The sequence below is a fragment of the Alosa alosa genome, chromosome 12, assembly GCF_017589495.1.
Source record: "Alosa alosa isolate M-15738 ecotype Scorff River chromosome 12, AALO_Geno_1.1, whole genome shotgun sequence".
Classification (NCBI taxonomy): domain Eukaryota; kingdom Metazoa; phylum Chordata; class Actinopteri; order Clupeiformes; family Clupeidae; genus Alosa; species Alosa alosa.
In genome coordinates, this window is record NC_063200.1 from 11479844 (window position 1) to 11490583 (window position 10740).

The 10740-nt window shown below is 42.8% G+C and overlaps 2 protein-coding genes and 1 long non-coding RNA gene across 3 annotated transcripts in view; all 3 read right to left on the reverse strand.

Annotated features, from left to right (window-relative positions):
- Nucleotides 1-107: 107 nt before the first annotated feature.
- LOC125304836 (golgin subfamily A member 6-like protein 22) lies at nucleotides 108-1961 on the reverse strand (the record flags this gene model as incomplete). The annotated part of the gene is made up of 2 exons (XM_048259344.1): nucleotides 324-1961; nucleotides 108-206 (listed from the first exon to the last, which is right to left on the reverse strand). Coding segments are annotated over exons 1-2 (1737 nt in total), but the record flags the coding sequence as incomplete, so codon positions are not given.
- A 421-nt stretch (nucleotides 1962-2382) lies between these two features.
- On the reverse strand, nucleotides 2383-3825 carry LOC125304648. The gene is made up of 3 exons (XR_007195263.1): nucleotides 3745-3825; nucleotides 3191-3482; nucleotides 2383-2631 (listed from the first exon to the last, which is right to left on the reverse strand). It is a non-coding gene; the product is annotated as an uncharacterized LOC125304648 (long non-coding RNA).
- A 3954-nt stretch (nucleotides 3826-7779) lies between these two features.
- snx30 (sorting nexin family member 30) overlaps nucleotides 7780-10740 on the reverse strand; it is a 27696-nt gene continuing 24735 nt past the window's right edge. Inside the window, 1 exon segment of the mRNA XM_048259345.1 lies at nucleotides 7780-9813. Within this exon segment, the coding sequence (XP_048115302.1) occupies nucleotides 9739-9813 (75 nt within the window). The 3' untranslated portion in view covers nucleotides 7780-9738.

Sequence of the window (10740 nt, forward strand, 5' to 3'; positions counted from 1 at the left end):
TCTTTCTCTATCATGTTTTTAATTTGTTTTTCCTCCTCCTTGACTTGTCTCTCCATCTCTAGCTGCATTCTCTCCTGCTCCTTCTCTTTCTCTCCCATGTTTTTAATTTGTTTTTCCTCCTCCTTGACTTGTCTCTCCATCTCTAGCTGCATTCTCTCCTGCTCCTTCTCTTTCTCTATCATGTTTTTAATTTGTTTTTCCTCCTCCTTGACTTGTCTCTCCATCTCTAGCTGCATTCTCTCCTGCTCCTTCTCTTTCTCTATCATGTTTTTAATTTGTTTTTCCTCCTCCTTTGCTTGTCTCTCCATCTCTAGCTGCATTCTCTCCTGCTCTCTTGCTTTCTCCATCATCTCCCTCATCTGTCTCTCTTCCTCCTTCAATTTTTCTCTCAACATTCTGTGCTGCTCTCTCACTTTTTCTTCCATCTCTTTCAACTGTCGTTTCTCCTCCTTTGCTTTTTTCTCTGCCTCTCTTAACATTCTCACCTGCTCTCTCTCTCCCATGTTTTTAATTTGTTTTTCCTCCTCCTTGACTTTTTTCTCCATCTCTAGCTGCATTCTCTCCTGCTCTCTCGTTTTCTCTATCATGTCCTTCATTTCTTTTCCTTCCTCCTCTGCTTTATTCTCCAACTCCTTAAGTTTTCTCTTCCGTTCTATTGCTTCTTCTTCCATCTCTCGTATCATTCTTTCTTCCTCCTTTGCTTGTCTCTCCATCTCTAGCTGCATTCTCTCCTGCTCTCTTGCGTTCTCCATCATCTCCCTCGTCTGTCTCTCTTTCTCCTTCAATTTTTCTCTCAACATTCTGTCCTGCTCTCTCACTTTTGCTTCCATCTCTTTCATTTGTCTTTCGTCCTCCATTGCTTTTTTCTCTGCTTCTCTCAAAATTCTCTCCTGTTCCCTCGCTTTCTCTATTATCTCCTTCATTCGTTTTTCCTCCTCCTTGACTTGTCTCTCCATCTCTAGCTGCATTCTCTCCTGCTCTCTCGCTTTCTCTATCATCTCTTTCATTCGTTTTTCTTCCTCCTCTGCTTTATTCTCCAACTCCTTAAGTTTTCTCTTCCGTTCTATTGCTTCTTCTTCCATCTCTTTCATTTGTCGTTCGTCCTCAATTGCTTTTTTCTCTGCTTCTCTCAAAATTCTCTCCTGCTCTCTCGTTTTCTCTATCATGTCCTTCATTCGTTTTTCTTCCTCCTCTGCTTTACTCTCCAAGACTCTCAGTTTTCTCTTCCGTTCTATTGCTTCTTCTTCCATCTCTCGTATCATTCTTTCTTCCTCCTTGACTTTTTTCTCCATCATTCTCTCCTGCTCTCTCACTTTCTCTACCATGTCCTTCATTTGTTTTTCCTCCTCCTTGACTTTTTTCTCCATCTCTAGCTGCATTCTCTCCTGCTCTCTCGCTTTCTCTATCATCTCCTTCATTCGTTTTTCTTCCTCCTCTGCTTTATTCTCCAACTCCTTAAGTTTTCTCTTCCGTTCTATTGCTTCTTCTTCCATCTCTCGTATCATTCTTTCTTCCTCCTTTGCTTGTCTCTCCATCTCTAGCTGCATTCTCTCCTGCTCTCTTGCGTTCTCCATCATCTCCCTCGTCTGTCTCTCTTTCTCCTTCAATTTTTCTCTCAACATTCTGTCCTGCTCTCTCACTTTTGCTTCCATCTCTTTCATTTGTCGTTCGTCCTCCTTCGCTTTTTTCTCTGCTTCTCTCAGCATTCTCTGCTGCTCTTTCTCTCTCTCTTCCATCGTTCTCATCTGTTCATCCTCTTTCTTTATTTCCATCTCTTTCCTCATTACCTTCTCTCTCAGGTGTGCCATTTCTTCTTCTCTTTTTTCTTCTGCTTGTATCATCTCTCTCTTCAGTCTTTCCTCCTCTGTGGCTTTTTTCTCCATATTCTCCATCACTCTTTCCTGCTCTGTTTCATCTTCTCCAGCTTTCTCCAATTCTTCTTCTTCTCTCTCTTTTCTCATTTCTTCCACAATCTCTCTCATTTTTCTTTCGTTATCTTTCACAATGTTGTTAATCTCTCTTAGATTTCTCTCTTTCTCTCTCACTTCCTCTGCCATCTCCCTCACTCGTCTCTCTTCCTCCTTTGTTTTTTCTCTCAACATTCTCTCTTGATCCTTTGCTTTCTCTTCCACCTCTCGTATCCATATTTCCTCCTCCTTCACGTGGTCTCTCAACGCTCTCTCACACTCGCTCACTTTTTCTTCCATGTCTCTTATGTGTCTTTCTTTCTCCTTTGCTTCTTCTCTCAACACTCTCTCCCTCTCTCTCACTGTCTCCATCATCGCCCTCATCTGTCTTTCTTTCTCCTTCACTTTTTCTCTCAACACTCTCTCCTGCTCTCTCGCTTTTCCCTCCATCTCCCTTATCGCCCTCTCTTCCTCCATCGTTTTCTTTCTCAAGAGTCTCTCCTGCTCCCTCACATTCTCTTCCATCTCTCTTAGATGTCTCTCTTCCTCCGCTGCTTTTCTCTTGATCTCGTTCATCACTCTCTCCTGCTCTCTCAGCGTTGCCATGGCTTCTTCTCTCTTTCTCTGTTTCTCCACTTCCATCACTCTCTCCTCCAGTCCTTTCAGCTGGGCACCTTGTCTCTCTATCTCTTTCTGCTTTATCTCCTGTGCATCCTGATAGATACTGTAGATTTAAAAGATAGATAGATAGATAGATAGATAGATAGATAGATAGATAGATACTTTATTGATCCCCAAGGGGAAATTCAAGGTCCCAGTAGCTTAAGACATGACGCACAAATTACACTACAACATACATGAATGATAAAATAACAAATCCACATGACTCATGGACAGTAAAAGATATTAAATCAAAGATCCACATGAATGTAAGGGATGTATATGCATGAGTCACTTGCAGTGACAGGGCAGGGACTAACCCTGTGATTCAGGATGCAGTGGTAAGGTGCTCTATGAGTGTGTGTCATGGTGGTAGTGCAAATAAGTCCAACAGTGCAACAATGCAGGGATAAAGTCTAGAGACCAGTTTTAAATATGGACACGATAAGAGAAAAATAAACATAGCAATTTAAGACTTATAGTAGTGCAAGGTTTGAAGTATAGGGTAACAGTAAGTCCAGCAAAAACAGAACCCATACATCATAAATGAACTACAATGCTGGACAAATGACATGTACATAGACTTCCAGCATCATCAGCTTATTAATGTATAGAGTACATACTGCCTGTTCCGCTGTCTTGCCCACATCTCAAATCTTCTGTCCACAGAGTCTCTCAGTCGCCGCAGCTCGTTCCTCATCTCGTCACTCGCCATCTTCCTCTGCAGCTCCTCCACCCACTGGTCCAGCTCTTGCCTGTTGAGGATCGGCCTCCTCAGCCTCCCCTCCTGCCCTTCAGAGGGGACACGTGGAATCCTGACAGAGCCTTCGGCCATGGCTGGATAACCAGGCCTGCCGTTCTATACTGGAGTCTTCTGTCTGTTTAGCTTTCCTTTATTATATCTGAAACACTGTTCTGTGGATATATGATATGATCCAAGTGAGAAACAAATAAATTAAATTTAACATTAAACTGCATTGTTTAATGTACTGCTTCTATAAAGGTGTTTTTTGGTAATACATTTATTTTTGAAATGATGCAGCCTATTTATTTTGGGTAATAAATACATAATTCCCCCCATTGTTAATGTAGGCCTACATATTTTGTTGATATATATGATATAACAATATTTTTGTCAATATAGGCTATATTTCTTTAGCATCTAGGTCCTACTCACCTTTACTCGTTGACTGATTGCTGTAGAATGAAGTTATGAAGCTCTTGACATCTCCTATAAAATGTTGCCATGGCACCAATAGAACTTTTTGCATTTCTAAATTATGATGCAACTGCATCATAATGATTCTAGAACTAATTGCAATGGGAATGTGGTAGCAGTTACGTCACAAAAATAGAATCTTAACCCACTGACAGGAGAAACGACTCGGCTGTCTGCTCCATAACCTTCCAGTCATTCGCCCCCCCAGTCCTATCGGCGGATCCTCCAACCACAAACCTACTACCAAAACATACTAATGTATGAAGAATAAATTATTTTATATCCCGGTAAATAGATATGTGAGTATCAATATCCGCGTTCATCTTATCAGCGAAAAAAGCAATGTAAAAACACTGCGTGAACTGCTACTGCAAAGGGAGAAGAAATACATATGCTACAATGTGGCTGATGATAACCCTTGTGGGCTTACCATGTATTTATGCATTTAAGATGTCAAATGCATGCATTTCTATCTTCAGAAACGTTTTAATATCAATATGTGTTATGTCTAATAGCACACACACACTATTCGTTATGAATATTTGACCAAACAGATGCAAGGGTAATTTTCAGTGGAGAAACCAAAGCTAAACGTAATCCGTAGCCTGTTTTGTTGTAGGCTAGTAGGCCTAGGCTAGGCCTATTGATTGACCTCCGTGAAGCTGGCCCCCCATGTCATCTAAAAAATGTTGCAAAAACCCCCAACAACACTGCTATTTGTTTGTGCGTTTTTGTTGCTTAAAACTGCTTGTTGAGCTGAAGAGTACCTTCAAGTGGCTGGTAGATATCCCCCAAATGCTCCTCTGAGACACAAAAGGTACTTTCTTCTAATGGCCATCAAACTGTAACTCTTCATCTCTTTGCTCCAATGATGTGGCTTATGACTGAAGTCCTTTTTTTCCTGTTTTTTTTTATACTTATTTAGCTGTTATGTTTGTTTATATGCACATGATGGTGCTGTTGTGACAGTCAACCTACACACTGATTAGGCAGTAATTAATAACTTTCATCATCAATGGCACAGTGGCCATGTTATCGTATACACACAGATTAATTTACAGATCCATAAGAGAAGATCCCAAGGAGTAGGCCTATCTATTTCAGATTGAAATCCCTGATCCCACTTTTGTACTACTCACTCAAATATGACCTTGTCATTAACAATACTGATCCAGTTACTTTTGATGATGGTGAGGGGGCGGAATATAGCCTGTAGCTGATGGATTAGCCGGGAATTGAACCAGCGCCCCCGACAGTTTCAAATGCTAATACATTAGGCTAACTAGCACATACCCATGTCTGCAGTGAAATAATCTGAAGATGATGTTCTCAAGTAGCCTACATTCCTTTTTATTGGTCCAATATAATTGAAATTATTTGAGGTAAAGGTATAGCATCAAAACAACAGATGTACAGGGTATCCTTCAAAGCTCTCCAATTGTCAACATCAAAATTATACATTTTATGAAGTCAACAGTAAACAAATTCACACCATAATGGGAACAGTGGGATAATGTAAAATAAATTGTATTTGGCTTATAAACTGTTAGATAAAAATACAAAAAGGGCCTCTGTCAAAGGTAGCCCACCTTTGCCAAATCTCCACTTTCTCAAAGATGCTCTGTCCAGTAATTTACACAGAAAAGAAATGTGTGCAATAAATTCACTGTGGACGACTTCATCTGTAATTCCACACTAATACAAATTTAAGAATAAAAATCAAATGTCTCAGTAGCCAGCGCAGGTGTCCATAGAGATGATGGCTGTCAACAAGATGACCAATCATTAGGGGGAGAAGGACTGTGTACAGTATGGGTCTATACCATTTTACAACCAACTAACACCAATGCAGTTCAGCAGTCCTTCTCAGGTGGCTTATCAACACCAGTAATAGTTTATTTAAGAATAAAACAATAATTTATCTTCTCACTGGGAGCTGCAAATGCTAGGCAGCTTCTGTCTGAAGGCTAATTGACACAGAGACAAGATATGCATTCTCCCATGTGGAAATAAAGCGAAGGCGATAGATGATCTCAGTGTTTGGCCTACTAGATGCAAAAATGCATTCTTGACCTTCACTTTGTTTGCCACAAGGGGGCGGTATTTACACACCAAGTCATACCTCCTGGGAACTCATGTTTTGTAGTTGTGTTGGAGTTAGATTAAATGTTACAGAGGTCACTTGGGGAATGCTTATTAGTAGCCTGGTCAAAAGTAAACATGGATTTCAATGAGACAGACCTGTATAGCATTTGAATTTGCATTACTTTTTCATTTCATTCATTCATTACTGACACTGCAAATGCATTTTGCTATTGCTGCTAAAGGCAGTATGTGTGTATTTATCTCAATAATAATATCTGAATCAGAGGCCACCAAACCTTCACCTTCATATTCACACAAAGAAAAATATTTTAAAGATAAATCGCTCATAAAAGAAAACAAACATACCGACTCAGTGACTTGAACTCAAACTTAAGGAGAATAGAACTTAATTTAGAGATTCCTACATAAATCAACCACAATGAATATTCCCATTGTATGGACACATACCTCCCTTTCTTGAGTAACTTAACAAGTCCACTTAATAATGCTGTCATCCACGTTTACAAAGCCTGACAGGCTGTCTAAAGGTCATTATGTCAATATGCCCAGTACCGGTTATCCATGTTTAAACCTTACAAGTTGTCTGGTTATTAAGTTTGTAGAAACAAAATGCCAACCACCTAACTACATACACACTGTGGTTTATCTACACAGGAGCACACACACACACACACACACACACACCCTAGTGAATGTCCCTCAGTACCAACAGACAACATTTATAAGTATAGTATATAAGTATATATACTCTTTTGATCCTGTGAGGGAAATTTGGTAATTTGGCATTTCTCCTCTTCTGTAATGTTTAAGGTGTACAGCATTAATTAGATACTTTACGACAGTGGTGTATTGTATCTGCCTGCCGTCATGTCTTGTGATATAGAACATTGGCATAAGCCCGCAAAGTCAGTCAGTTATCAAGTCAGTAATCAGTACGGCTGTTTGTCTGTTAGTAAACTGTATTTCTTGCTCAACAAAACAGTCTGGTCATTCTGCACATCCAACAAGAACACCACATCTTCCTCCAACGTGTGGTTGAATAGAGTGAGGAGCGCTCACACACGCACAGGAACACACACACACCCTTGTGAATGTCCCTCAGTACCAACAGTGAGCATTGCTCCTCTTCCATCAGCATGTGGTTGAATAGAGTGAGGAGCGCTAACACACACACACACAGTGAGGCTGAACACAGATCCACAAAGACATTGGCTGCAGTGGAGCAGCAGGCCTAGAGGATGCTGGAGGGACAGAGGTCCACTGTCAACTAAGGCCCAACACACACACACACAAACACACACACACACACACAAACACACACACACACACACGGTAGTGGTATTGTGTACACACTGTTAACTAAGACCCAATGGAACTGGGAAACTAATGAAACCAATTGATCTCACACACACACACACTCACAGGGTAGTGGCATTGTGTATACACTTCAAGCTTCCCTGACCAAGACAAACCCACACAGGACATAATATGGTATTACAGGGGAGTTAGTCAGCACACGCACACACACACACGCACGCACACAACAGGGGAGTTAGTCAGCACACGCACACGTACACACACAACAGGGGAGTTAGTCAGCACACGCACACGCAACAGGGGAGTTAGTCCGCCACGCACACGCACGCACACAACAGGGGAGTTAGTCAGCACACGTACACGCACACGCACACACACGCAACAGGGGAGTTAGTCAGCACACGCACACGCAACAGGGGAGTAGTCGCACCGCATGCGCCCCACCACCGCAAACAGGGGAGTTAGTCCGCTGCGTGCACGCTTTAACACAGGAGTTAGTCAGCACACGTGCAGCACACGCACGCACACGCAACAGGGGAGTTAGTCAGCCTGCCTGCCCGCGCTGCAACAGGGGAGTTAGTCAGCCCTCTTGTGTTTCCCCCCTATTATAATATGGGGCATTTGTGATATTGATTTTAAGATTGCTGGGAGAGCTTCCTAAAAGAGCCAGACCAGAAAAATGGTCAGTGTTTCCTGTGTCCTCCGAGCAATTGCAAGCAGACACCTGAAACCTTTAGACAGCCGCACCTCAGGACAATGAAGATGTTTATGGCTTATGGTATGGATGGACTGTAAAGGACCAGAATCCAAAGAGAAGGAGAGAGGAAGAAAAGAGAAAGAAAGAAATAAAGAAAGAAAGGGAGGGAGGGAGAGAGAGAGAGAGAGAGAGAGAGGACAGAAATTCAGAGACATAAAGACTTAGATGATAACTCTGTGCAGTCTGAACATGAAGTCCTAGTCTGGCATATATCATATGCTGTGCATGCCAAATTATAGGTCCTAGTCTGGCATATATCATATGCTGTGCATGCCAAATTATAGGTCCGGATCTGTCGGGAACTAGTCAGCAGCTAAACAACCTAACAAACACACCGGAACATAAACAGACAGCATACAACCCTTCATGCAACCGATCATGATACTTTCAAAATAAGGTGCCTTGATTCATTTGTAGTCTTTGCAAGAAAAAAAAAAATCACACACACACACACACACATTTCCACACATTTTACATGAGCAGGTTACTTGGCTTAATACAAATATATAATAAGGAGGAGTCTTCAGCAGGATGAACAACAGGGCATACAGGGTAACAGTTCCTTCAATTCTGCAACTGCAGCAACTTCATGGGGAACAACCAAAACAAAAAAGACGAAAACAAAAATGTACATCTCCTCGGCAACCCTGCGGATGACCACAAGGTGACCGAAACTTGCCATGACGACCAACCGGTAATCCTTTCACGCGACATTTCAAGCTCACTATGAAGCTTGGCATGGATGGTCAGGTAGAGACGTCCCATTCGTTCGCTTTTGAAGTCCTACACACCGCGTCCTTCATCATTGAGCTAGCAGTCACTTGGGGTGGGGTGGGGGTGGGGTGGGGGGGTTACAGATAAATATTCAGGGGGGTAGGGGGCAAGGGGAGAGGCAGCAACCTTCATAAAGATGCCGACGTTAACAGAGCAGGGTCCAGAATAAGGGGAGCTGAGGGTGAAATCAACATGGCTGACCGCTGTCTTAGTACTCGACTACCGCCAGGCTTTTTCTAGTGGAGCTTTTAAGACTTCAGTACCAGACTTGTGGATCCGTCTTCATCTTTGGCCAGTACAAACTCTGGGCAGACTTTCAACAGTCTTTCCTTGTATTGAAGGTAGAACCGAACCAAAACAAAACACACACACAAAACAAGAAACACATATAAAAAAGAATAACAACAACAAAATTGTCTCCCACCAGATACAGTATTGGAAAAAAATGAGCTTAAGTTATAAAAGTATTGGCAACCATTTGCCTAAAAATGACAAATGATCTATTAAGTCTCTCTTTCTCTCTTACAAACACAAAACAAAACAAAAAACCGTACATGTTAGCTTCCATGATGCCCCTTCATCACCCTCCACCCCCAAACTCCATCAATCCCACAATCCTTTGGGCTCGGGGGCCTGTGGCCGACATGGTGTGCTTGTGGCATGGTGTGGCGTTTGCTGTACAGAATGAGAGCGAGCTGTTCGACCACGCGCTGAACCGCACGGGCAGCGTCTTCGGTGGAGGACATCACACACATACACGCACACGAAGGGAGAGGGATGGGGCAGGGGCAAAGAAAAACAAACCATCATCTCCATAATAATACTTGCAGTCTTTATCATCAAGTCTGTGAACCCCCTTCCCACACCTCGTTGAAAGGGAAGACCCCAACCAATCAGGAGGCGATCCCACGCAGGCCATGTGACCGCTCCGAGCGACACCATTGGGCTGTGGGGTGGGGCGTTGAGAGGCGGAGCATGTTTGCGACGGAGGCGTCGCCTCAGCTCGTTTCCGTCTTGGTGCTTCCCGGTCTGTCTTGTAACAACGGGACGATGGACTCCCAAGCCGCAAGGCACTGGAAAACAAACGCACACAAAACAACAAAATAGGATCAAAATTTGGTGTCTAAACAAACCTGTGCTTAGAATCAGGTCTTGAAAATGAAAAGTGTTGCTCTCCGTAAACATTTGTCTCCAAATGGGAGCGTCACTAATCTTGCTGGTAGGGCAGCATTAGGGGGCTGGATTAGAGGAAAGAGTTGATCTAATGGGTCGTCAGCGGGAGCCATAATGGATTCTAGGAAGTCATGAAAGTCTCTGTCCGCATTCGCCTCTCTTCATAACAGAACAAGACGAATGGAGGATGACGTTGCAGCAGCCAGTTTCTAAACAGCCGACCGCTGCTTTTCTCCTCTCGCTCTGGCTGGACTTCCCTCCCGTTGGCAGCAGCCGCTGGAATTTTGCAGGGCCGTGTCGATGGTTGGCACGGTGACGGCGTGCTTAAAGGTGAGAGAATTCCACTGAAGGTTCCACCACACTCACTGTGGCCCAGTTAAAGACAGGCCAGGCTGCTGCAGCGGCACTGAATGAAGCTTTCATGTTGGTGTGTGTGTGTGAGATCAGGGTGAGACTTAAACGAGTACATAAGTATGTGTGTCAGTGGACTAACACTATTGCGTTCACGTCACATTTTGCTGCATTTTTGCTGAGACAGCAATACTGCCAAGACCAACCATGATCTTTTGTCTTTTTTATCTCACCATCCCCACTTTCCGAAGCAGTCATTCACACATATATATATATAAATCCCTCATTTATGTACCATATATCCCTCCCTCATTTTCTCTCTCCTGCTGTCTTGTCCTCCCTTTCATTCTCTCTCTCTCTCTCTCTCTCTCTCTCTCTCTCTCTCAGTACTATACTGTATGTTTAATACAATGTCATGTCAGAAAAATGTTGTTCTCCAACTCTCTCTCTTGATCTTTCCTCTCTTTTTTTCTCCC